Raw genomic sequence first — 27,853 nt, forward strand, 5'->3', positions numbered from 1 at the left:
GAAAATGAAGGCGAACTGAATCAAGACGAGAAGTTTTTTAGTGATCAGAATCCAAACTGATAACAAAAAAAGGCTAAAAAATGCATACCACTATACTTTTATTATGTTACGTGGCTTACCAACTTGTATTTATTATGTTTACTAAAAACTGTTTACTAATCCAACACAATCAGTCACTGAACGAGGTGCAGCCACCTTTAAAGTAAGTTTGTCCTCAATGACTTGTTATTACAGGAAACTACCCCTCCATTATTGATTTGAACAAGAAAAAAAGTGTTGTGCGATCCAACCGTCCTACAGAGAAAGAAAGGGTGAGAATTTAAATTTAAAAAATGGGGGTATAGATAGAAAAAGGAGTACTAGGGATTAAATTTATAGCGCATTTATGTAACGGTAATGAAAATATGACGAATTGAATTGAAGAGGAGTTAGAATGAGGAGAAGTCAGAATCGGATTATTGTTGAAGCTGTTTACTTAAATATTCTGGAATCGGAATAGAATTCTATAAAACTGTTTACTAATTCAACATAATTGAAATATAAACTAATATGTTTACTAAAAGCTGTTTACTAATCCAACACAATCGAGTCACTGAACGAGGTGGAGCCACCTCTAAAGTAAGTTTGTCCTCAATGACTTTTTATTACAGGAAACTACCCCTCCATTTTTGATTTGAACAAGAAAAAAAGTGTTGTGCGATCCAACTGTCCTACAGAGAAAGAAAGGGTGAGAATTTAAATTTAAAAAAAGGGGGTATAGATAGAAAATAGAGTACTAGAGATTAAATTTATAGCGCATTTATGTAACGGTAATGAAAATATGAGAGATTGAATTGAAGGGAAGTTAGAATGAGGAGAAGTCAGAATCGGATTTCTATTGAAGCTGTTTACTTCAATGTTCTGGAATCAGAATAAAATTTTATAAAACTGTTTACTAATTCAGCAGAATTAGAATATAAACTAGTATGTTTACTAAAAACTGTTTACTAATAAAACACAATCGAGTCGTTGAACGAGGTGGAGCCACCTCTAAAGTAAGTTTGTCCTCAATGACTTTTTATCACAGGAAACTACCCCTCCATTATTGATTTGAACAAGAAAAAAAGTGTTGTGCGATCCAACTGTCCTCGCAGAGAAAGAAAGGATGAGAATTTAAGTTTAAAAAATAAAATTTTAACGAAAATTTTACAGTACTGTTTAATTAATAAAAAATCATATTTTTACAAATTAATTATGATACTATTTACTTTATTATTTATTTTTTTCTTATTATTAAAACTCAAAGCTTTTAAATATTTTTTATTAATTTAAAAAAAAAAATAGAGGTATAGATAGAAAAAGGAGTACTGGGGATTAAATTTAGAATTATTGATTGATATTATTATTAACTATATGCATAGACTACGTACTGTTGTTTTCTTATGAAAGCACAATCCCTTTTTCATGATTATTTAATATAAAAAAACGCAGCTTTACGTCGATAACGAAAAGATAAGGCACTACTTACTGTAAAGACAACAAGAAAAAAAAGTTAAAGAAAAAAACAATTTAGTCAAAGATAAAATTTGAAAAGAACAAATGAACCAGACACGTATCGATTCCAGCACTCAAAGTGTTAAAAGTACTTTTGAGCACTCAAAGCAACGGAAGGAGATAATTACTTTATAAAAAGTAATTTTGTCTGATACGAATATACCCCTCAATTATTGGAGGAATTTTTCTGGAATACAAATGGTAAACTATGTATTATTATATAAATAATAAAAAATTTAATTTTTTAATATATATATTCTATTATTTATATAATAACGCATAATATACGCTCTTATATTTCGATTACAATGAAAAATCGTTTCAATTATTACATAGAGCACCATGTTTTTGACGTTAAATTTTTCGCACAACCGAACAAGGGAACAAGGAGGAGCCACGTCTAAAGTAATTCTATCCTCAATTATTTGTTTCTGATAGGAATAATATCTCGTTCAATTATTATCCATCATCAATTATTTGGACGATGCACCACTTTTTCACGTTATACAAAGTTAAACCTACCGGCATCTGTTGTCTATCATATCATTTTCCATTGCTCTTGAATTGTAATTGTAATTTGTATTGAAGAGAGAAGATAAACACTGTGATTAGCTGAGCTGAGTGGAGTAGGGGAATTGTAGGAATGGCAGCTGAAGCTGTGCTTACTTTTGCTGCGGAGGGAATACTGAAAAAGGTGCTTTCACTTGCTGAGAAAGAACTCAGTCTTGCATGGGGTTTCAAAGCTGAACTTCGAAAGCTTCAAGGGTCATTTAACGACATTGAACTTTTGTTGAATGATGCTGCCCACAAACCACAAGGTAGTATATATTTTTGAATTCTCTTATAATCTCTCGCACACATGCTACAATGACAAGGTATGTTAACTTGTTTTCATTCTCTAACAGCTCCGGCAATAGAGAAATGGGTGAAGGAACTCAAAGGCGTAGCTGAAGATGCTGAGGATGTCTTGGATGAATTCAAGTACGAAGTTGATCGGCGTAAAGTCGAAATCCAAAACCATATGAAGAGAAAGGTTCTGAACTTCTTTTCACTCACCAATCCACTTGCATTTCGTCTTCAAATGGCGCATAAAATTCAGAAGATCAATGCATCCTTGGTGGATCTCGAGAGGAAAGCATCCACTTCCACTTACCCCTAATTCTCACCCCAAATATTGTTGCTTGCACAAAGGAGCTACTTATATATAACAGATTCACTGCCATGTGGTATTTCTGTTTAATAATGCAACGTCATGCCCAAGAAAACTTACACATTATATTGTATTATTAGACTGAAACGTTATAGTGATGGTGAACATGTTCCATATAAGTCGTTTTTGATACAGGTTTGGAGACTGGGTTAAAAGTGAATGGGCTTGAAAATGTTATCTCCCCAAATTTTGTTCTATGGGCCTAACAACGGGCTTTGATTGATACAATAAGAAATAGAGTTGCGTAAACCGTAAGGCAGCACATGAATTTCACATCAGAGAGGACGAGGGTGCTTTTAGAAAGAATGAGAAAGTTTAAAGCAATTTATCAAAGAGTAAGATTAACTGTGTATATAGAGTGCTACTCATATCTTTTATCGGGGTTTAAAATTGTTGATTGATATTAACTGTGTATATGGGGTGTTATTCTCTAATGCACGCATGATTTCTTGTTTATGATTATTGGTGAAAAAGAGCTAAAGCATTACGTCGACATCGATGAGACATAAGGGTTAGTACGTACAGTGAAGACATCAAGAAACAGAGTTAGAACTTGAAAGGAATTTAGCAAAGTGGAAGATTCTCGGAAGCAATGAGGAAGGAAAGAACAAGTGAATGAGAAAGTTCTCATAAGTTAGAAGGCAAAAGTATTGCCCTACAAGAGAGAAAATTCAGAAACACGATAAGAATCTAGACAAGGAGGTACACCCAAGGCAAAGGAGGAGGAGGTACACTCAAGGCACCAACAAGGACGAATTCAATTCAAAACGTAAGATACTTGAAAGAACTATGGAAGGAAGAAACTAGACGTGTCTAAAGCAAAGGATCAACAAGGATGAATTAAATTCAAAATGTAAGATACTTGGAAGCACCACGGAAGGAAGGAACTAAACTAGTCTAAGCAAAGGATCGAATACATCCTCCAATTCTTGGATGCACCACCATTTTCAAGTTATAAAAGGTTAAACCGACCGACATTTGTTGTCTACCATATCATCCTCCATTGCCCTTGTACTGTAATTTGTATCCGAGAGAGAAATTAAACACTGTGATTAGCTGAGTTGCAGGGAATTAAAGGAATGGCAGCCGAAGTTGTGCTTACTTTTGCTGCGGAGGGAATACTGAAGAAGGTGCTTTCACTTGCTCAGAAAGAATTCAAATTTGCATGGGGTTTCAAAGCTGAACTTCGAAAGCTTAGAGAGTCATTCACTACCATTGAACTTTTATTGAATGATGTTGCCCACAAACCACAAGGTAGTATATATTTTTGAATTCTCTTATAATCTCTCGCACACATGCTACAATGACAAGGTATTTTAACTTGTTTTCATTCTCTAACAGCTCCGGCAATAGAGGAATGGGTGAAGAAACTCAAAGGCGTAGCTGAAGATGCTGAGGAAGTCTTGGATGAATTCAAGTACGAAGTTGATCGGCGTAAAGTCGAAATCCAAAACCATATGAAGAGAAAGGTTCTGAACTTCTTTTCACTCTCCAATCCACTTGCATTTCGTCTTCAAATGGCGCATAAAATTCAGAAGATCAATGCATCCTTGGTGGATCTCGAGAGGAAAGCATCTCCTCTTGGACTAGTTTCCAGGAATACAGTTGCAACCTCTCAGGTGATTAGATGGGATAGACAAACCAACGCATTCTTTGGCAAAGATGAAATACCCGTTGGAAGGAAAGCTGATGTGTCAAAAATAGTCACAACCTTGACCGACTCCAAATACAATCAAGAAAATCTTGCGGTCATGGCGATTGTGGGTATGGGAGGCCTCGGAAAAACAACATTGGCCAAGTCAGTTTACAATGAGGATTCGATACACAAGTTTTTTGAAAAAAAAATTTGGATTTGTGTATCCGACGCTTTTGACGTCAATTTCATCCTACATCAAATGTTAGAACAGCTTAAACTGAAAAAAGCCCCTTCTCAAGATAACCAGCATACTCTACTTTTGTCCCTTGACAAAGAGTTGAAAGATAAAAAATACTTACTCGTACTTGATGACGTTTGGAGCGAAGATTCCAAACTATGGGAGAATTTCATGGAATGTTTGTCAAAGCTTAGTTCTGCTAAAGGATCCAAAATTATTGTCACCACTCGCAAAGATCTCAAAGATAAAGTCGCATCAATCTCAGAAAAGCTACTTCCGCAACATGAATTGGGAGAACTTTCTGTGGATGAATGTTGGTCCATCATGAAAAATAGAGCTTTCACCAATAACAGTGATCCTAAGTTTGATACAATTGGAAGGGAGATTGCTGAAAATTGCCGAGGTGTTCCATTGGTGGCAAAGGTGCGTACTATTATATATAACATGAGATTTGCACTTATTTTATATTATTTGAAAAATGGTTGAATTGAATTTGAATTTTTAAAGTAGAATGATCTTTTAGATGGTGTGGAAATTTCACTAAAATTATTAATTGACATAGCACATACACATCACTTATATGTTATATAGTATACAAAATGTGGTGTCTCTAACCTTTTTTTTTTTTTTTTCCCAAAACCAACAATAGCAACTTATTGATCTGAACGAGGCAGAAACTAGATAAAATTTGGGTGATTTGGTATAAAATCAATAAAAAGTTACAATATTAACAATATATCAATCATATTTATGTTAATTATAAATACATCAATCATGTATTGTGATACTTAAATACATTTAAGATAAACAAAAATTACAAAATGTGCTATTACAGCTGACATCCACTTTAAATGACAATCATTTCTCATATTTTCATATTTTGGATTAAGTCAATACGGATTTAGACACTGCAACGAAGTGTCTATTTTTTTATTCTGGTTTTATTGGATTCAGGCACTGCGTTACAGTGTTAGTTTTCTGGTTTTGTTTTGTTTTTGATTTTTTTTATCACTCACACGCCTCTTATTTTTCATATCTCATGCAACTCCTAATTAGACACTACGTTTGTTTCCTGCTCTGTTTTTTATATTATTTTTACATTTAGACTCGAACACTACAATGCAATGTTCGTTTCCTGGTTCTGTTTTTTACATTTTTATTCAAACACTGTAATGCAGTGTTTGTTTCCTGATTCTTTTTTTTTTCTTTTCTTCTTTTATTTTTACGTTGTGATTTAGACACTATGTTGCAGTGTCTTTTCTGGTTGTTTTTTTTTCATTTCCTATGCTTCGCACTTGTGCAACCTTTTATATTTAAATTTAAACACACGATGTGTCTGTTTCTTGATTTTGAATTGCAAACTGCAAAACTCTTTGCAAACACACCTTTAGTTCAAGAGGATTTTGATGGACACTACCCTTAAGACAATCTCCATGTCCAAAGCCTTTGAAGATTTGCTGGATATCTATTACATCACTTTCTTTTTTTTTGCCGATTGTTGCACTTTTTTTGGAATTTCATTTTTTTCTCTCGCCATTGTGATTGTGTTTGGTAATGGGGAAGTTTCAGAGCACTGGGATTAATCGAACTATTTATTGAGGTTTGATGGAAAAGAGAGAAAGATGGAGAGGCATGGATGAGAGAGATAAACATGAGACAGTGAAGAGAAAGAAGGGGAGATAGAGACATGATAGAAAATTGGGAGAAAATGAAGTAAATTAGGAGAGTGAAAGAGATAAGGAATGGAATAAAGTGAAGAGAGAAGGGTATAATAGTTATTTTATAACTAGTTTAAACTTATGTAGCATGCTCTATTGACCTATGCATAATTATTGAAAATATTTCATTAATTATGTCCAAAAATAAAATTATCCATTGATATATGGCTAATTAGTAAAAATTTTATTGACCATTGGTCAAATATCCTATAAAATTAATTCATTATCCCAACAAATCAAGAATAAAACGTGTTTTTAAGTTTTAACTACTTAACGGGTGCTTTGGGAAATACGTCAAACACCAAAAATAATGGAAGCTAATATATGATTTTGCACATGGCTTAGATTTTGTCCTTTTAGGCAAGGGGATTCATAATGAAGGAAGCCAAAACTTCCAAATTTTATACAAGTCCCGATTTTCTACATTGTTTTAGGACACCTTTGAAACTCACTAATCCAATTAGCATGTTTTGGGAGGCATTTTGCACACCAAAAAAAGTATTGAAGAATGATTGTCGTTTGAAAAACAGTATAATATGGAACCGTTCATTTTCATGGTTGTCGTTCAAATTCATTTGTTTGGTAGTAAACAAACAGGTCTAAGCCCCTTGAATTTTGGTTATATTATTTGCAAAATGATGAATTGTGTTCGAATTTGAAGATTCAATTTACATTGGTCTTCCAAGAGGGATAAAAGCTTTAGAAAAAGGAACAAGTCTAGTAAAAATCAGTTAAATTAGTTGAAGCGGTTTAAAGCATTTGCATTGTTATTGGATGAATTATTTTGTTATGACTTAAATTGGTATTTTGTTAGGGCATCTCCAATCTAATAGTTTAAAGTTTAAAATCAATTTTAGATCTAAACTACTCCCAGTTTTTCTTGAAATTAAATCAAACTATTCCCTGTTTTTCTTTTTCTTTTCCATCAACTTCAGTTAAACTACTATACGCCATAGATAATTATGTGATAGAAACTCTCTAATCCAATTAACAGGTTTTGGGAGGCATTTTGCACACTAAAAGAAGTATTGAAGAATGGTCATCGTTTAAAAACAATAAAATATGGAACAACCTATTAAAAGAAGAAGATAGAATTATGCCAATCCTGAGGTTGAGTTTTGACAATTTAGAATCACCATCATTGAAACAATGTTTTGCATATTGCTCAATGTTCGAGAAAGACTTTGAAATTCAAAGAGACAACTTGATTCAACTTTGGATGGCTCAAGGACTACTCCGAGCTTCGCATGACGGAAGTAAAGATATGGAGGACACAGGCAATGAGTATTTTGATATTCTATTGCAAAGCTCCTTGTTTCAAGATGCTACGATGGGTGACAATGGCATTGTTACCGAATGCAAGATGCATGATCTTGTGCACGATTTGGCAGAACTTGTGTCCAAATCTGAAAGCTTGATGGGAGACTCATGTGGCAGAGATAATACACTTGAGATTCGACATGTTGCTCGGGTTTCTACTTCTACATTGGAAAATATTTCAGCAAGAAGTGTTGGGAAATTGCGGTCACTGTTTTCCGACAATAGTGAAGTTCCTGCTAACATTCTTCCACGGTTCAAAGCTTTACGCGTCTTGAATTTATGGAATGCTAATATTGAAGAACTTCCAGTTTCAGTTGGTAGGCTGAAACACTTAAGGTATCTTGACATTTCTAAAACAAGATTCAAAGCACTCCCCAAATCTATAGGCAAGCTCTATAACCTTCAGACATTAAGAGCAGTGAATTGTGCCCTTAAAGAGTTTCCAAAAGAACTGCAAAACTTGATCAACCTGAGGCATATTTACTTTGACATGAGGACGAAATTTCCACAGGGGATAGGGCGGCTGACTTGCCTTCAGACATTACCTTACTTTTCTGTGGGTAATGAGATTGGTCATCGAATTGAAGAGTTGGCTTGCTTGAAACAATTGAAGGGTAACTTAATTGTTTGTAATTTGGAGCATGTAAAGAATGGAGAAGAAGCAAAAAAAGCTAAGTTAGAGGATAAGACGAAAGTACGCCATTTGAGCTTCAATTGGACTGAAGATAGCTCAACAACTGACAACAACGTGGAGGAAGATGTCCTAGAAGGCCTCCGACCACATCTTGAGTTGGAGAGCTTAACTATTGCAAACTTCATGGGCGATAAGTTTCCAACGTGGATGATGAGTGGGTCATTAATGCCCACCAAATTGAAGAGGATTGAGTTACTTGGATGCGACAAATGTGAAGGAGTCCCACCGCTCGGTCATCTACCCAATCTTGCGGAGCTTATTATTAGAGGAATGGCTAACTTGAAATGTGTTGGAGCTGAGTTCTATGGTTATGATCTTGTCCACAATGTAGCCACGACAAGTGAGGAGATAATTACTTTATTTCCAGCGCTAAAAGTATTATATATTTATGAGTGTGGTGATCTAAATGAATGGAAGCAAGCACCAACAATGTCAAGAAAAAAAGTTGTGGTTTTTCCTTGTCTTGAGAAGTTGACCGTCAGAAATTGTTGCAAATTGAGAAATGCTCCGAGTCATTTTCCATTTCTCCAAAAGTTGGAGATGTCTTCTTGTGATAGCAGAACGCCAATAGAAGAAATGAGCAATGGATTAACAACTCTCACTTCTCTCGAAATAAGTGGTATTAAGGAGCTTACTTGTTTGCCGCCAGGGATTTTGAAGAAGAATAATAATCTCCATTCTTTGGTTATAAAGAATTGCGATGATTTAACTTGTATTACCCCAGATGTAGTTGGTTCTTGCGGTTCTCTTAAAGGATTAGTTATTTCGAATTGTAAAAACCTGAGGCATTTGGCGTATGGGCTAGACACCCTCCCTCTCCTTGAGGAATTGACTATTGACATATGTCCTAGTCTAGAGTTGATTCCAATTGAACACGACATGGCATCTCTACGGGAATTAAAGATTAAAGAATGTGGACGATTGTCACGCATACCGAGTGGGTTAAAGTACTGCACCTCTCTCCAGAAATTGAGTATATGGACATGCGATGGATTATCAGGCCCATTGAGTTTATGGGCCTCTCTCGTGGAAGTGAGTATAGGGAATTGCAATGGAATATCAGTTCTATTGAGCGCAGGGGCCTGTCTCGTGGAATTGTATATACAGTTATGCAGTAATCTGACATCAATTGAAATTAAAGGCAGCGGGTCCCTCACCGACTCTCTTCAGAAATTGAGAATCTTTGATTGCCGTGAATTATCAAGCATAGCTGCTCTTCCACAACAATGTCCCTCCCTTCAGGAATTGAATATAAGTAGATGCCCAAAGCTATCATGGGTTGGTGTCAAAAGTAGCAGAGCTGAGAAGGAGGAGGAGTGCATTAGTCTACAATCTACTTCAGACTTGCGCACCCTTCGACTTCTGTGGATTGCAGATTGTGAAAGATTAGAAAGTTGGGTGAGCAGCCTACAATTCCCACTCTCTCTTGAGGATCTGTCAATACGTGGTATGCCTAATTTACACATTCTTCCAAGTTTAGACCACCTCCATTCTCTCCGTAATTTGTGGATTTCAAATTGTGAAAGATTAGAAAGTTGGGTGAGCAGCCTACAATTCCCACTCTCTCTTGAGAATCTGTCAATACATGATATGCCTAATTTACACATTCTTCCAAGTTTAGACCACCTCCATTCTCTCCGTACTTTGTCGATTGTAAATTGGCAAAACCTAAAATATCTGCCAACGGGGCTACAGTGGCCCACTGGCTTGGAGACATTGATTATCGGTGAGTTCTGGGAGGAGCTCGATTCCTTCCCTGATTTTGAAGTTGGATCATTAATGCATCTTACAAGCTTATACTTGTATGGTTGGCCTAAGCTCAAGTCTCTGCCTCAACAAATTCAACACCTCACTTCTCTAACAGAATTGTGGATAGAACAAATTGAGGGAGTGGAGACTTTGCCAGAATGGTTGGGTAGCCTTACATCCCTTACACAACTTTACATTGAAGATTGCAAGAATCTGATGAATTTACCAAGTGTCCAAGCTATGCAACGCCTCACCAAATTACAATCTCTAGAGATTTATGGATGCCATACCCTTCTAGAGGAAAGATGCAGGAGGGACAGCGGCACAGATTGGCCTAAGATTTCTCACATTCTAGATATCACAAGTAAGTTTTAAATTATTGAAATCAAATTAAAGAGCTAACGTTTCTTCTTTTATTTCGTGTCTCCACTAGTACTACACTCAAATTTAAACTAGTATAACATAATTTGTTTATCCTTCTCCCTCTTCTTTTAAATCAGTTTGGGGCGAAAGAAACTTCTTCTGAGACAAGAGTTGGATTGAAGCTATGCAACGCCTTGCGATACTACAAGAAATGTGTATTGGGAAAACCAAATTTCATGGTGTGCAAGGCCACACTTCTCCGCGATTACTTGTATTCCAGTTTTATGTACAAACGACTCCAAATGGCTCAAACTTTCGCATTGAAATTAAGTCATGTAAGATTTTCAAACCCACACCTCCTCTTCTCTTCTACTTCTGATTCATCAACACCTTCTACTGTTGACTTCTGACTTACTATATGTTGTGTGTTTCCCAGTGCCATCTATATTTCTTTTGGTATGCTGTGGCGTTTTTCATGATGCTCGATAGCTGTAAACTGACTCCAGGTACTGATGCACACGATATTAATTCTCTCGCTCTACCTTCATTTCTCAATAATATACCTCTTTTTATAGGCCTTGGGCATTCTCCTTTACATGTTATCTTTCTTAATTCCGGCAACATCAATCAATATTTTAACTTTCTTTAGTTCACCTGTGTGAGTACTGAACCACTAGCTTGATCACCCCTCACGGTATTGAATCTTGTTTAATCACACACTGCCAGCACCCAACTAGTGTTAGATGAGTAATGCCAATAATTGTCATCATGTAAAACCATGTTCATATAATATTTAGAACTACTGCAATTACCTTCTGTTTGTTATTGTTATCCTTAATGAAGATTTTGGACTGATATTTTTATGGTTACTTGTGACTTATGAACAGATTTTCAAATCATATAAACAGTGATTTGAATTTGGTTGATTTATTTATCTCTATTTCATATCCCTTGACTAACTTGATGAAATGTCAAATACCCCATTATTGCAAAAATTAGGTAAAAGAATCTTCAATTACTCAATAATTTTCAAGCCTGCAATTCCCACTCTCTCTTGAGACGCTGACAATAAGAGACATCCCGAATTTAGAGAGTCTTCCAAGTTTAGACAGCCTCCATTCTCTCTGTTATTTGGAAATCGGTGGGTTCTGGGAGGAGCTCAAGTCTCTGCCTCAACAAATTCAACACCTCACTTCTCCTTTTTAAGTCATACAGCAGTTGAATCGATGGTAGGCAGTACCTTACCAAATTTCATGGTGTGCAAGGCCACAGTTCTCCAAGATTATTTCTATTCCAGTTGTATGTACAAACGACTCCACAGGGCTCCAACTTCTGCATTGAAATTAATCCATGTAAGCTTTTCAAATCTGTACCTCCTCTTCTCTTCTAAATGCTTAGTAGTGTTGACTTCTGACTTACTATATATATTATGTGTTTCCCAGTGGCATCTATATTTCTTTTGGCATGCTGTGGTGTTTTTCAGGATGCTTCATTGGTGCAAACTGAGTCCAGGTACTGATGCACAAAATATTAATTTTCTCGATCTACCTTCCTTTCTCAATGATATACCTTTAAGTTACAGTCCTTATCAAGCTAGCAAGCCTCTTCTAGTGGTACCATGTGGGCATTCTCTTTTACATGTTATCTTTCTTAGTTTCGGCAACATAAGTTAGGTATATGTTTACGTTATTTAGTTCATCTGTATGAGTGCTGAACCGCAAGCTTGAATATCCATCATAGTATTGAATCTTGTTTAATCACACAGTGCCAGCGCCCAAGTAGTGTTAGATGAGTAATGCCAAGATTTGTAGTCATGTAAAACCATGTTCATATAATATATAGAATTACTGCAATTGCTTTTTGTTTGTTGTTATCCTTATGTAGATTTTGGGCTGATATAATTTATGGTTACTTGTGATTTATGAACAATGATTTGAATACCTGCATTTTTGCAGAAATTAGGTAAAAGAATCTTCAGTTGCTATGCTATATGATATTTCCAAGCATTGTACTATCAGTTGAAAAGTTTAAATCTGCTAGAAGGTCTGCAATAATGCAAGAAATTGAAAAAAAAAAAAGAAAAAAAAAAAGGCCATTGGCAGGTTCTGGGAGGAGCTCAATTTCTATCCTGATGTTCAAGTTGGATCACTGGAACTTGAATCGTTACATTTGAACAGGTGGCCATTGCTCAAGTCTCTGCCTCATCAAATTCAACACTTCACTTCTTTAACTGCTTTATGTATTGACTATTTGAGGGAGTGAAGGCTTTACCAGAGTGGTTGGGTCAAAGCCATGCGACACCTCGCCAATTTACTGCGCACTGAACTAAGCAACGTAAGTTTTTCAGACTCCCACCCCCTTTTCTCTTCTAGTAATTAAGTTAACTTAATATACATATGCTGTGCTTTCCAATGGCATATATAATTCTGTTGGCATACTATGGTGTTTTTTCAGGACGCTCTTACTCGAATGTGCAGTAGGTGCAAGCAGAGTCTAGGTACGGATGCACAAGATATGTTTTCCCAGCAATGTGGTGTTTGTTGTTTTACTTGGAGATATTAGTTCATACTTTCATCCATTGCAAGCTAATGATTTTTTATCCTGATCACAATGGTAGTGGTAGATTTATCACATTTGTTGCTTCCATCTCCTGCAGTTTACTTATTCCATTGGTGCCTGCACAATGAGGAAAATTGTTTATAATATCTCGAGACTTGTTTTTAGGTTAACGATGTTAATATAATTATAGAACTGCTGTAATTGCTTTCTTATGAAGATTTTAGACTGAGAATTTTGGGGCTACTTGTAATTTATGAATCATATGCACAATGATTTGAATTCTGTTGATTTTGTGTCTGTAATTGATATCGCTTGAGTAACTTGATGACTGTTGAGTACCAATTTTATTGCTGAAATTATCAAGAGTGATATTATTATGAGAGTAGCCATATGAAATGTTCATTTTGCAGCAAGCTCATTGAACTTTGATATGACTCATGCCAGTCTTCAAGGGCTTTTTTTGTTCATGGAACTCACCATGCCTCAATGGTGGCAGGGTATGCTGTTGAGGATGTAAATTTCTACCGGATAGGAAACGAAAATGCTAGAGGAGAGGGATTCATGCTGCCAAAATTGCAACTTACACAGTACGCGAGCTTTTCTGCTGCGGTCATATCAGGCTCTCTGTTTTACTGTACAGAATTAGTTTGAAAGTTGATACTCATAGTAATTTTTTTTTTTCCTGCAGCTTCTACTTGCTGTTGGCACTAAGTTGGATCATGTAATTTCTCAAATGTCTCGTGGGGATGCTGAGAAATATACGATGCCAACGAATTTGGACTTAATTGTTCATCCTTCAGCGGATTATCCTTCGTTCCACAGGCCCAGACTTGTTTCTCTTTGTGATTTTAATTCAGCAACTCTTCTCAACTGGCATTTTCTTCGTTAGCTTCGATTGACAATCGAGAGTTACAATTTCAGACGAACCAGAGGACCTGTGGAGTTTCTCGATTAGTGGCATTGTGAATCTGAAAGTGTTGGAACCATTTTCAATTTTTTTGTTTCTCACCAAATTCTTTTCAACTGGATTGTTTCTTCAATATGTGAGAAGGATTGAAATTTGTTGTCTATATTTTTCTTAAGTTGTTTTGGTATTATATTTGTAAGGGGAGCATTGTGATTCCGATCAAAACACTTGCATGGATTCTCCCAACGTATAATCACGATAGAAATTTTATAATCCAGATTGTTCAATTTTTGTATCATATTAATGATAAACCGTCCATTTATGTCATCTGACATTGGAGAGTGAGGATAGTTGCAAGATGCGAGCAGTCGATTGGTGCAATAAAGCTAACATCTTCTGTAAATAGTGAAGAATTTAACAGAGATGGAGATTATATCAACGTAACAAAATCAAAGAGAGGCAAGGATGCAATATAGATCTCTCAAGACAAATAGTTTAAAGAACAGAGTTCTTGTGACATTGAATATAACCGAAAGACATTACGCAAAATATGAAATACAACTCCAATATAAGTTTGCCCAAAATTATAACATCTTAAACACAAAATCTAGTAAACGGAAATCATAACAAAAACGGAGTTTGGATTACATGAATACAATTCCTAGCGGAAGTTCGATTACATGAAATCAGTTCACAGCAGCATCAATGAATGCTTCACCAGGACGACGCAACGCCAAAGATCCATGGCATCCCAAGAGCTGCAAAAACAACAAATGGATCACTAATTCGTACAAAGAAATAGGAGAAAACCAAACTCAATTCCAGCAATAAAACATGCTAAATCGGAAGAAATGAACTAACCTTGGCATTGACACCATCAGGCACAATTCGTCCCTCAGACTTCAACCTCACATAGTCAGCTCTGCTGAACTTGGTGAATCCCCTGACAAGTTACAAAGTTGTAACATAAGGTTCAATTCTAAACATTTCATCAACATAAACTACCCGAATTCAATGACCGAAGCCATGGAAGCATTCCAGTTTGAATTCATGATCACTAGTAGATATCAAACTACTTGAATTCGAAACACATTATCTACAATACCATGAATCAAACCACACCAACTTGAAGCATAATAAGGTCAAGTTCTACAGAACCCATGATAAAAAACAATCAAAAACATAATTTGCGTTCTGGGTTTTGAGTTTTAGAGTTCACAATCCAAAATTAAAAAATTACAGTCATCAATTTCAACAAAAACATGATAAATGTCAATATTACAACATAATGTGGTTTATCTGTACCCTACTTATGACAAGAGAAAGATTCAATTCTACCAATTCTTGTTTATGATTATTGGTGAAAAAGAGCTAAAACGTTACGTCGACATCGATGAGACATAAGGGTCAGTACGTATAGTGAAGACATCAAGAAACGGAGTTAGAACTTAGAAGCAATTTAGCAAAGGGTAAGATTCTCGGAAGCATTGAGGAAGGAAAGAACAGGTGAATGAGAAAGTTCTCATAAGTTAGAAGGCAAAAGTATTGCCCTACTAGAGACTAGAGAGAAAATTCAGAAACACGATAAGAATCTAGACAAGGAGGTACACCCAAGGAAAAGGAGGAGGAGGTACACTCAAGGCACCAACAAGGACGAATTCAATTCAAAACGTAAGATACTTGAAAGAACTAAGGAAGGAAGAAACTAGACGTGTCTAAAGCAAAGGATCAACAAGGACGAATTAAATTCAAAATGTAAGATACTTGGAAGCACCACGGAAGGAAGGAACTAAACTAGTCTAAGCAAAGGATCGAATACATCCTCCAATTCTTGGATGCACCACAACTAAACTTGTCTAAGCAAAGGATCGAATACATCCTCCAATTCTTGGATGCACCGCCTTTTTCACGTTATAAAAAGTTAAACCGACCGACATTTGTTGTCTACCATATTATCCTCCATTGCCCTTGTACTGTAATTTGTACCCGAGAGAGAAATTAAACACTGTGATTAGCTGAGTTGCAGGGAATTGAAGGAATGGCAGCTGAAGTTGTGCTTACTTTTGCTGCGGAGGGAATACTGAAGAAGGTGCTTTCACTTGCTCAGAAAGAATTCAAATTTGCATGGGGTTTCAAAGCTGAACTCGAAAAGCTTAAAGAGTCATTCACTAAAATTGAACTTTTGTTGAATAATGTTACCGACAAACCACAAGGTATTTAACTTGTATTCATTCTCTAAGCCCGCACACACATGCTACATTGACAAGGTATTTAACTTGTATTCATTCTCTAACAGATCCGCCAATGGAGGCATGGGTGGAGAAACTCAAAGACGTGGCTCATGATGCTGAGGATGTCTTGGATGAACTCGAGTACGAAGGTTATCGGCGTAAAGTCGAAATCCAAAACCATATGAAGAAAAAGGTTCTGAACTTCTTTTCACTCTCCAATCCACTTGCATTTCGTCTTCAAATGGCGCCTAAATTTCAGAAGATCAATGCATCCTTGGTGGATCTCAAGAGCGAAGCATCTCTTCTTGGACTAGTTTCCAAGAATAAAGATGCAACCTCTCGGGGGATTAGATGGGACAGACAAACCAACGCATTCTTTGGCAAAGATGAAATACCCGTTGGAAGGAAAGCTGATGTGTCAAAAATAGTCACAACCTTGACCGACTCCAAATACAATCAAGAAAATCTTGCGGTCATGGCGATTGTGGGTATGGGAGGCCTCGGAAAGACAACGTTGGCCAAGTCAGTTTACAATGAGGATTCGATACACAAGTTTTTTGAAAAAAAAATTTGGATTTGTGTATCTGACACTTTTGACGTCAATATCATCCTACTTCAGATCTTAGAATCTCTTAACTCGGCAAAAGCCCCTTCAAAAGATAACCAGAATGCAATTCTTACAAACCTGCAAGTAGAGTTGAAAGATAAAAGATACTTACTCGTACTTGATGACGTTTGGAACGAAGATAAAGGAAAATGGGAGCATTTGGTGGACTGTTTGTCAAAGCTCAATTCTTCTGGGGGATCCAAAATTATTGTCACTACTCGCAGTGGCAACGTCGCATCAATCGCAGAAAAGCTACTTCCAAGACATGAGCTGGGAAAACTATCAGTGGATGAGTGTTGGTCCATCATGAAAGATAGAGCTTTCCCCAATAGCAGTGCTCATATAGCTCCTGAGTTCCAGAAAATAGGAAGGGAGATTGCTCGAAATTGTGGTGGTGTTCCGTTGGTTGCAAAGGTGAGTCCTATTATTACGTATCATATATAACATGATATTTGCACATATTCTTTACAAATATTTTCATTTATATTATTTGCAAGATGATTGAATTGAGTTCAAATTTTGAGAGTACAATTTGCATAGATTGGTTTTCGAAAGAGAGTAAAAACTTCCATGCACACATTACTTACTCATTAGATGATATACAAAAATGTGGTATCTCTAAAAGTTTCTTATTGAAAACCAAAATTAGCAACTTATTGATTTGAACTAGGCAGAAAGTGAAAAAAAATTAATGCATTACCCCCAACAAATCAAGAATAAAACGTGTTTTAACTAGTGGGTATTTTGGCAATTTCGTCAAAAGCCATAATTAATGGAAGCTAATATCATTTTGCACATGGCTTAGATTTTGGTTTTTAGGCAAGGGGATTCAAAATTAAGTAAGCAAAAACTTCTTATTTTATACAAGTCCCTGTTTTCTACATTGTTTTAGGATACCTATGAAACACCCTAATCCAATCAACAGATTTTGGGAGACTTCTTGCACAAATAAAAAGTATTGAAGAATGGTAATCATTAAAAACAGTTTCGTAATAATCATATAAAGATCATCTCTATAAAAATTCATTCGTTCGGAGTTCCTTTAATTCTATATGTGCATTGAAGATAACCATAGGTCATGTATTTGACTTCAACTTTTTCATGTGCGTTGAAGATGACCATAGGTCATGTATTTTTTAAATTGTTTTAGGACAACTTGGAAAGTTTGAAACTAGCTAGAAACTGTTTCCTTTCTTTCTTTTAATTTTTTTTTGTCCTGTCTTTTTCTCTTCTTTTTTTTTTTTTTTTTTTTTTTAATTAAGCCAACAACATTATTATTAGATGAAATATTTAGTTATGACTAAAGTTATTTCTGCATTGTCTTGGAGACCTTTGAATTTAAATAGAACTATTCCCTCTTTTTCTTTTTTTCATCAACTTTAGTTAACTACGATAACTATAGATCATTATGTGATAGAAACTCTCTAATCCAATCAACAGATTTTGGGAGGCATTTTGCACACTAAAAAAAGCATTGAAGAATGGTCGTTGTTTAAAAACAGTAGAATATGGAACAACTTACCGAAAGGAGAAGATGGAATTATGCCCGTCTTGAAGTTGAGTTTTGACAATTTAGAATCACCATCATTGAAGCAATGTTTGAGAAAGACTTTGAAATTCAAAGAGATAACTTGATTCAACTTTGGATGGCTCAAGGATTACTCCACCCTTCGTCTGGCGAAAGTAAAGATATGGAGGAAATAGGCAATGAATATTTTGATATTCTATTGCAGAGCTCCTTATTTCAAGATGCTAGAATGGATTATCAAGGCATTATTAGCACATGCAAGATGCACGATCGTGTACACGATCTGGCAGAACTTGTGTCCAAATCTGAAAGCTTGATGGGAGACTTATGTGGCAGAGATAATACACTTGAGATTCGACATGTTGCTCGGGTTTCTACTTCTACACTGGAAGATATTCTAGCAAGAAGTCCTTGGAAATTGCGGTCACTGTTTGCCGACAACGGTGAAGTTCCTGCTAACATTCTTCCACGGTTCAAAGCTTTACGCGTCTTGAATTTATGGAATGCTAATATTGAAGAACTTCCAATTTCAGTTGGTAGGCTGAAACACTTAAGGTATCTTGACATTTCTAAAACAAGATTCAAAGCACTCCCCAAATCTGTAGGCAAGCTCTATAACCTTCAGACATTAAGAGCAGTGAATTGTGCCCTTGAAGAGTTTCCGAAAGAACTGCAAAACTTGATCAACCTGAGACATATTTATTTTGATGAGGTTATCAAATTCCCACAGGGGATAGGGCGGCTGACTTGCCTTCGAACATTACGTTACTTTCCGGTGGGTAATGAGATTGGTCGTCGAATTGAAGAGTTGGCTGGCTTGAAACAATTGAAAGGTCAATTAATTGTTTGTAATCTGGAGCACGTAAAGAATGGAGAAGAAGCAAAGAAAGCTAAGTTAGAGGATAAGACGAAAATACGCCATTTAATCTTCCATTGGACAAAAGATAGGTCAACAACTGACAACAACGAGGAGGAAGATGTCCTAGAAGGCCTTCGACCACATCTTGGGTTGGAGAGCTTAACTATTATAAACTTCATGGGCGATAAGTTACCAACGTGGATGATGATGATGAGTGGGTTGAAGAAGATTGAGTTACTTGGATGCGACAAATGTGAAGGAGTCCCACCGCTCGGTCATCTACCCAATCTTACGGAGCTTAATATTAGAGGAATGGCTAACTTGAAATGTGTTGGAGCTGAGTTCTATGGTTATGATCTTGTCCACAATGCAGCCACGACAAGTGAGGAGATAATTACTTTATTTCCAGCGCTAAAAGGATTATATGTTTCTGAATGTGCTAATCTAAATGAATGGATGCAAGCATCGACAACGTCAAGAAAAAAAGTTGTGGTTTTTCCTTGTCTCGAGATGTTGACCGTCAAAAATTGTTCCAAATTGAGAAATGCTCCGAGTCATTTTCCATTTCTCCAAAAGTTGGAGATATCTTCCTGTGATAGCAGAACGCCAATAGAAGAAATAAGCAATGGATTAACAACTCTCACTTCTCTCAAAATAAGTGGTATTAAGGAGCTTACTTGTTTGCCGCCTGGGATTTTGAAGAAGAATAATAATCTCTCATCCTTGGATATAAGTGGTTGCAATGATTTAACTTGTATTACCCAAGATGTAGTCGGTTCTTGCGGTTCTCTTGAAAGATTGTGTATTTGGAGTTGCAAAAAGCTGAGGCATTTGGCGTATGGGCTAGACACTCTCCCTCTCCTTGAGGAACTGACTATCAAGGGATGTCCTAGTCTAGAGTTGATTCAAATTGAACAGGGCATGGCATCTTTACAGAAATTAGAGATTGAAGATTGTGGACGATTGTCACACCTACCGAGTGGGTTAAAGAACTGCACCTCTCTTCAGGAATTGAGTATAAAGGAATGCGATGGATTATCAGGCCCATTGAGTTTATGGGTCTCTCTCGTGGAAGTGAGTATACGGAATTGCAATGGAATATCAGGCCCATTGAGTGTATGGGCCTCTCTCATGGAATTGCAAATTACGAATTGCAATAGTCTGACATCAATTGAAATGAAAGGTAGCGTGTCCCTCACCGCCTCTCTTCAGAAATTGACAATCAGGGATTGCAGTGAATTAGCAAGCTTACCTGCTCTTCCACAACAGTGTCCCTCTCTTCAGGAATTGGAGATATGGGAATGCCCAAAGCTATCATGGTTTGGTGTCAAAAGTGGGAGAGTTGAGGAGGAGGATTGCAATTGTCTTGGACAACTGTGGATATGGAGTTGCCCAAAGATAGCGTCCTTTTGTGCCCAAAGTAGCAGAATTGACGAGGAGGAGTGCATTAGTCTACAATCTACTTCAGACTTGCGCACCATGACCTCCCTTCGACGACTAGAGATTAGAGGATGTGAAAGATTAGAAAGTTGGGTGAGCAGCCTACAATTCCCACTCTCTCTTAAGACTCTGTCAATAGAGGATATGCCTAATTTACACATTCTTCCAAGTTTAGACCACCTCCATTCTCTCCGTACTTTGTCGATTAGAAATTGTGAAAGATTAGGAAGTTGGGTGAGCAGCCTACAATTCCCACTCTCTCTTGAGGATCTGTCAATACGTGGTATGCCTAATTTACACATTCTTCCAAGTTTAGACCACCTCCATTCTCTCCATCATTTGTGGATTGTAAATTGGCGAAACCTAAAATATCTGCCAACGGGGCTACAGTGGCCCACTGGCTTGGAGACATTGATTATCGGTGGGTTTTGGGAGGAGCTCGATTCCTTCCCTGATTTTGAAGTTGGATCATTAATGCATCTTAGAGTGTTAACGTTGTATGGTTGGCCTAAGCTCAAGTCTCTGCCTCAACAAATTCAACACCTCACTTCTCTAACAGAATTGTGGATAGAACAAATTGAGGGAGTGGAGACTTTGCCAGAATGGTTGGGTAGCCTTACATCCCTTGCATTTCTGTTTATTAAAAAATGCGAGAATCTGAAGAATTTACCAAGTGTCCGAGCTATGCAACGCCTCACCAAATTACAATCTCTCCATATTATTAGATGCCATCCCCTTCTAGAGGAAAGATGCAGGAGGGACAGCGGCACAGATTGGCCTAAGATTTCTCACATTCCAGATATCAGAAGTAAGTTTTAAATTATTGAAATCAAATTATAGAGCTAACGTTTCTTCTTTTATTTCGTGTCTCCAATAGTACTACACTCAAATTTAAACTAGTATAACATAATTTGTTTATCCTTCTCCCTCTTCTTTTAAATGATCAGTATTCTGAGACAAGAGTTGGATTGAAGCTATGCAACGCCTTGCGATACTACAACAAATGTGTATTGGGAAAACCAAATTTCATGGTATTGAATCTTGTTTAATCACACACTGCCAGCACCCAAGCAGCGTTAGACGAGTAATCATCATGTAAAACCATGTTCATATAATATTTAGAACTACTGCAATTACTTTCTGTTTGTTATTGTTATCCTTATGAAGATTTTGGACTGATATTTTTATGGTTACTTGTGATTTATGAACAGATTTTCTAATGGTATAAACAGTTATTTGAATTTGGACAACTGTGGATATGGAGTTGCCCAAAGCTAGCATCCTTTTGTGCCCAAAGTAGCAGAGTTGACGAGGAGGAGTGCATTAGTCTACAATCTACTTCAGATTTGCGCACCATGACCTCCCTTCGACAACTGAGTATTGAAAAGCGTTAAAGATTAGAAAGTTGGGTGAGCAGCCTGCAATTCCCACTCTCTCTTGAGACTCGTACATGGTATCTCTAATTTAGAGATTCTTCCAAGTTTAGACAGCCTCAATTCTCTCCATCATTTGGAAATCGGTGGGTTCTGGGAGAAGCTCAATTCCTTCCCCTTCCCTGATTTTCAAGTCGGATCATCAATGCATCTTACAAGGTTAGAGTTGTGTGGTTGGCCTAAGCTCAAGTCTCTGCCTCAACAAATTCAACATCTTTGATAATCTCTCCATATTTCCGGATGTCATCCCCTTTTAGAGCAAAGATGTACCAAGGACAGCGGCATAAATTGGCCTAAGATTTCTCACATTCCAAATATCGACAGTAAGTTTTTAGATTATTGAAATCAAATTACAGAGCTGACGTTATATGTTTATCACTTTTCTTATTTTATTCTGTGTCTCCACTAGTACTACACTCAAATTTAAACTAGTATAACATAATTTGTTTATCCTTCTCCCTTTTCTTTTAAATGATCAGTTGAGGTCTGTGACAATACTCGGATTGAAACTACGCAACTGGAATGATGTAGTGCAGTAGGTGCAAACAGAGTCCAGGTACTGATGCATAAGATATTGTTTTTTTTTTTCTTTCCAGAAATGTGGTGTTTGTTGTTTAAGATATTGTTTCATCCTTTCATCCATTGCATGCTAATGACTTTTTATCCTGATCACAATGGTAGTGGTAGATTTACCACATTTGTTGCTTCAATCTCTTACAGTTTGCTTATTCCATTGATTCCTGCACAATGAGGAAATTTGTCTATAACTCTATATTATCTCAAGACTTGTTTTCAGGATAACGATGTTGATATAATAAATAGAACTGCTGTAATTGCTCTCTTATGAAGATTTTGGACTGATAGTTTTAGGGCTACTTGTAATATCTGAATTGTATGCAGAGTGATTTGAATACTATTGATTTTGTGTCTCTAGTTGATATTGCTCGAGTAACTTGATGAACTGTTGAGTACCCAAATTATTTAGAGCAATATTATTGTTGATTTTTGTGTCTTTCCTTGCAGAACATTCAAGATCTTGAGACTTTTTGGGATTCTGTGAGAAAGTTAGTTGAATTGCAAGTATCGAGAGTTATTGTTGGTATGTTCCAAATTAAAATCATGGATTAATGACTTTTTATCCCGATGAAAATTGTAGCACTTCCCCTAGTCATTTGATTCTTGGATAATGAGGAAAGTGGAGCAAATGTTATTCCAAGATTTGTTAGCTGGTAAAACCATGTTCATATATTATGTAAAATTGCTGTAATTGCTTTCTCTTTGAATCTTTGTTATTTTTATTATCACTTGTATCTTTTGAACAGATATTTAAATTGTATGCAGAGGGATTTGGATTCAGTTGGCTTTTGTCTCTGTGAACTTGATGAACAGAATGTACACATACTATTGTAGAAATTAGGTAAATGAATCTTCAGGTCCAAGCTTTTTACTATCAGTTGCAAAGTTGAAATTTGTTGTTTATATTTTTATTAAGTTGTTTTGGTGTGTTATCTTTGTACAGGCAGAATTGGAATCCGATCAAAACTCATGCATGCATCAATATCATTCTTCAACTTCAATCATGTTTCCTTATCATCAAACCTTAATTTGGATACAAATCGGTAATCTTTTATCTTGTCAATTACAACTGGATCAATATTCTTTGTTTGATACTCGTCGCCAAATCGAAATGCATCCTTATGTGTTTGCACAGAGATTTGAATTCACTTGATTTTTTGTGTTGTGTGGATCTTTAGAAGCTTGGGCTTCCTAGCGTCCTTTGTGCCCTGCATTGATGTGAACGTCTGTAAAATCAGCTCCAGTATATAAGGTGTTCTTTTCTCCTTTTATTTTACATTGAACAATCTAAGCACACATTTTTTTTTTCCTTCCCATTTTAAGGTTTTCTCCATTTCATATTCACCATGTACTTATTAGTCATTATGCCATGATGATAACGATGTCGGTGTAGGTCCATATTGGGTACTTTGGGTCACTCGTCCTGTTACCATTGTCTCAACACCACAGTATTTTACAGATTCTTCGGGCTGTGAAGGTAATACTGTCTCCCTTGAGCCACTTTCTTATGCCATTATAAAGGATTAACATTTTTATCATTGAGAATTAATCGTGTTTATAATAAATTGTGCATTGCGGATATGAAGGAAGTAGCCTCTGTTATTTTAAGCAGAAAATTCAAGCTGCGACAAGTTACTTCTACAAACACATGTGCATTCTCTACCCCAACTTTCTAGGATAAAAAAACGACGTCTTTCATTTTTCTGCAGTTGTGTTGTGGCCGAGGACATCGGCATAGGCCTTGCAGCAGACAGTTGATGGAATGAAGTGTATCATAACCAAAAGTGGGTAACTTACTTTCCTATATGAACGAAAGAAGAGTGCTTCCATATATGCCACCTTCCTGATATCTCAGATTATACTTCAAATTTGATAAACATGTTCACTTCATCTCTTCAAACTCCGGTTTCAGGGACACAGCTGAAGAAGACTTCCATAATGCAGATTTAGTCTTTGACTTCATTGGAGATCTCCCGGAGGAGCGAAATTTCATTCAGTGCCGGTCCTCCATCTACAATACCTCTTGATGGTGATTAGGGTTTCAGCTAAGATAATAGACAAATGACAGTCTGCGTTCGATAGTAATCCTGCTGTAGATATTGCTGTTGAAGTAGTATTTCGATTGTATACAAGTTTTTCTCGTTATTCATGATTGTATATAGAGTCAAAGCATTATATGCAACTTTTTTCTTTCTTTTGAAAATGATGACTCAATGTTGTTTATTCCTCCTCCTTACAAACATAAACAAGGCAAAAAGGTCCTACACTACCTAATTTATGGATCATGTCCTTGATTACTAGAAAGATGGTGTGAAGTGCAAACAAAGAGCCTTGATTTTTATTTAACTAAAAGGACACCTCCATGTGTTAGCTCTTGCAAAGTAGAGAGTTTACAAAGAAATTAGACCAAATTGTCATTACAAACTTCAGTCTGTAATACATCATTCTTCTTAGATTTCGTGGTTCCTTGCACATCTTCAATGAGGTCAACCTACCACATGTATAGGAGGACAGTCGAGTACATTATTATCGTGATTTTTTATATCAATGATATAAAATTATGTGTATGTTTATGTATAATGTTGTACAATCCGCATGAGATATCACGGTGATAGTGAACATAATGCTATGAAAGTTGCTCTTCACATATATATTATTTTGGCTCAAACTTTTGGGTGTGACTTCAATGCTACGTATCATTCAATACTAAAAGTATTTTAACTTACTTTTTACAGCTGTTTAAATCTTCTATTTTTAATTTCTTTCAATGATACGTAGTAGCGAAGAAATTTCCAAACTTATTCTTTGTATTTTTGAAATGTTTTAGTTGGGTACTTGCCTTGTAAGGGTGGATATTCTGTGTCAAATGTTTGGGGCCACAGCTGGCATTTGGCACAGCTCACTCATCAGTAAGCAATCTTTCACTCTCAGTCATGGGCCTTCTGGGACTGAGCTTGTACATTTTATTGCATGCATTCAACTCTCTCCTTTCCCACTCTGCCTCTTCACACATTGCATGCTCCATTGTGAACACTTTACTTACTTGAATCGAGAAAGTCATGAATTAAAATGGTACATTATTGTTTAGGTATAGTGGATTTGAAAATTGAACTAATACTTAATTTTTTATTCTTTATATGTTAGTGTAGACATCGAAATTTCGGTGAAATGAATGTTAACCAATAATTAAAATTTCAACGCTCACGTGTCACATAAATTTTACATGTAGCGTGTGACTCAACGAAAAAATCGAAATAAATTGGAAAGGTCATCAAATAGGACACGTGTCAATATCTGGCAGAAATGATTTATTTCATCTGATTATTTAAATCCAAAAATCAAGTTTTGGAATTCTATAAATAGGAGGCCAAGGCATTCATTTGAAAAAAAGGGGAAGAAGAGAAGAAAGAAGGAAAGGAGTTTACATCACACCAAAACCTTGAAGCCTCGAAACTCTAAAGCTCTCAAGCAAATCCCGAAGGATCAAGAAAACACTCTTCGTTCTTCGTCAAATCCTCCTTCAAAGGTCAAGCCCCAACGGCCCTTGAAGAACTTCCGCCGACTCAAGATCAAGCCCCGACGGCCCCTTGAAGAAAGTGTTCATCATCCGTTCGTCCTAAGATCAAGCCCCAACGGCCCTTTGGATCAACAACCTCAACAAATCCATACACTCAGTCTTCAAGATTAGGCCTAAAAGCCCTTGAAGATCCGCTCATCCATCAACCCTCAAGATCAAGCCCCGACGGCCTCTTGAAGAAATCCATACACTCAGTCTTCAAGATTAGGCCCAAAAGCCCTTGAAGATCCGCTCATCCATCAACCCTCAAGATCAAGCCCCGACGGCCCTCTTGAAGAAATCCATACACTCAGTCTTCAAGATTAGGCCCAAAAGCCCTTGAAGATCCGCTCATCCATCAACCCTCAAGATCAAGCCCCGACGGCCCTCTTGAAGAAATCCATACACTCAGTCTTCAAGATTAGGCCCAAAAGCCCTTGAAGATCCGCTCATCCATCAACCCTCAAGATCAAGCCCCGACGGCCCTCTTGAAGAAATCCATACACTCAGTCTTCAAGATTAGGCCCAAAAGCCCTTGAAGATCCGCTCATCCATCAACCCTCAAGATCAAGCCCCGACGGCCCCCTTGAAGAAATCCATACACCCAGTCTTCAAGATCAAGCTCAAAAGCCCTACGAAGATAGAATCAGAGGATCAAATTACAAAGAGATTGTAACCCCAAAATCATTAAAAAGTATATTTTGTACACGTATTCTTGTCTCTTGTTTCAGGAATTTTTCGTGTTCACAAATTTGGCACGCCCAGTGGGACATCTCTACCTCTCATCTCTATCCTCCAATCATCGAAAAACGCAAATGGCATCAAGAAATGATCAAGCTGTTCCTGCAATCAAAGCAAAGAACAAGAACATCATCGCCGCAAGTGGTGATATTTCAGGCATCATGACCCGAAGTAAGGCAAGAGCTCTTTTTGCTGCGGCTTCCGCCCCTGCATTGACTCTGTCAAAGGAACAAGAGCACCTGAGCTACGAGCATGTGATCACCCTAGCCTCGCTAAGGGCATCAAGGGGGGAAAGCCCGAAGAAATACTCAGAGTCCCTACTCTCCGACGCTGATTCGAGCGGCAGTACAACCATGCAAGTCATGACCACTGGAGCAACTTCAATCGAGGAGCAGCTAGCTCAGATGAATGAAGCAATCGCAAGGCTCACACGGACTGTGGAAGAGAAGGACTTGCAGATTGCCGCACTTGTCAACCAACTAGATGCGCTGCCCGATGTGAAAGTCGACCCAAATATTGGCCTATTAAAGAAAGAAGACGACGAAGAAGAGGAGCCACCAGTGGAGAAAGTTGAAGAGAAGCTGAAGCTAGACCAATCAACGGCATTCATGGGATCTCTCTCTATCCAGCAGCTACAGGAGATGATCGCAAGCACTGTCAAGACACAGTACGAAGGAAGCTCGCATGACTCCGTACTGTACTCAAAGCCTTACTCCAAGAAGATTGATGCTTTGAAGATGCCAAGGGGTTATCAGCCCCCAAAATTCATGCAGTTCGATGGAAAAGGCAACCCGAAGCAACATGTCGCCCATTTCATTGAAACTTGCAACAATGCTGGGACAGAGGGAGACTACCTCGTCAAACAGTTCGTGCGTTCGCTGAAAAGTAACGCTTTTGACTGGTACACTGACCTCGAACCTGAGTCTATCAACAGTTGGGACTAGCTAGAAAGGGA

General features: G+C 37.1%; 4 protein-coding genes across 8 annotated transcripts in view; all 4 read left to right on the forward strand.

Moving 5' to 3' along the window:
* LOC137743669 (putative disease resistance protein RGA4) overlaps window positions 1–21,665 on the forward strand; it is a 57,583-nt gene extending 35,918 nt beyond the window's left edge. The window contains exon 4 of the mRNA XM_088679628.1: window positions 21,540–21,665. Within this exon, the coding sequence (XP_088535754.1) occupies window positions 21,540–21,547 (8 nt within the window). The 3' untranslated portion in view covers window positions 21,548–21,665. The remainder of the gene's footprint in view (window positions 1–21,539) is intronic.
* Window positions 2,035–2,930, forward strand: LOC148692684 (putative disease resistance protein RGA1). The gene is made up of 2 exons (XM_088679635.1): window positions 2,035–2,351; window positions 2,439–2,930. The coding sequence occupies exons 1-2, from the start codon at window positions 2,177–2,179 to the stop codon at window positions 2,690–2,692; spliced, it is 429 nt and encodes a 142-aa protein (XP_088535761.1). The 5' UTR covers window positions 2,035–2,176; the 3' UTR covers window positions 2,693–2,930.
* LOC148692685 (putative disease resistance protein RGA3) lies at window positions 3,532–21,887 on the forward strand. Of its 5 annotated transcripts, none has more exons than XM_088679629.1 (12): window positions 3,532–3,704; window positions 3,800–3,997; window positions 4,085–5,040; window positions 7,330–10,462; window positions 10,599–10,796; window positions 10,898–10,967; window positions 11,461–11,813; window positions 11,904–11,973; window positions 12,417–12,795; window positions 12,916–12,958; window positions 13,517–13,607; window positions 13,709–14,254. In XM_088679629.1, exons 1-5 carry the CDS (start codon window positions 3,677–3,679, stop codon window positions 10,622–10,624), a joined length of 4,341 nt encoding a protein of 1,446 aa, XP_088535755.1. In that variant the 5' UTR covers window positions 3,532–3,676; the 3' UTR covers window positions 10,625–10,796; window positions 10,898–10,967; window positions 11,461–11,813; window positions 11,904–11,973; window positions 12,417–12,795; window positions 12,916–12,958; window positions 13,517–13,607; window positions 13,709–14,254. The 5 variants fall into 5 exon arrangements, with proteins under 5 accessions (XP_088535755.1, XP_088535756.1, XP_088535757.1 ...); XM_088679630.1 differs by having other exon boundaries at window positions 12,639–12,795; XM_088679633.1 differs by having other exon boundaries at window positions 3,565–3,704; window positions 3,811–3,997.
* On the forward strand, window positions 15,877–24,905 carry LOC137743666 (putative disease resistance protein RGA4). The gene is given in 14 exon segments (XM_088679634.1): window positions 15,877–16,140; window positions 16,224–17,179; window positions 18,206–18,362; window positions 18,365–21,400; window positions 21,540–21,687; window positions 21,804–22,348; window positions 22,505–22,581; window positions 23,049–23,254; window positions 23,367–23,442; window positions 23,545–23,644; window positions 23,780–23,853; window positions 23,995–24,078; window positions 24,311–24,385; window positions 24,514–24,905. Coding segments are annotated over 5 exon segments (4,332 nt in total). The 5' UTR covers window positions 15,877–15,965; the 3' UTR covers window positions 21,548–21,687; window positions 21,804–22,348; window positions 22,505–22,581; window positions 23,049–23,254; window positions 23,367–23,442; window positions 23,545–23,644; window positions 23,780–23,853; window positions 23,995–24,078; window positions 24,311–24,385; window positions 24,514–24,905.
* The last annotated feature ends 2,948 nt before the right edge of the window (window positions 24,906–27,853 follow it).

This window comes from Pyrus communis, chromosome 11, assembly GCF_041283825.1.
Source record: "Pyrus communis isolate YQ-2024b chromosome 11, ASM4128382v1, whole genome shotgun sequence".
In the NCBI taxonomy this organism is placed as follows: domain Eukaryota; kingdom Viridiplantae; phylum Streptophyta; class Magnoliopsida; order Rosales; family Rosaceae; genus Pyrus; species Pyrus communis.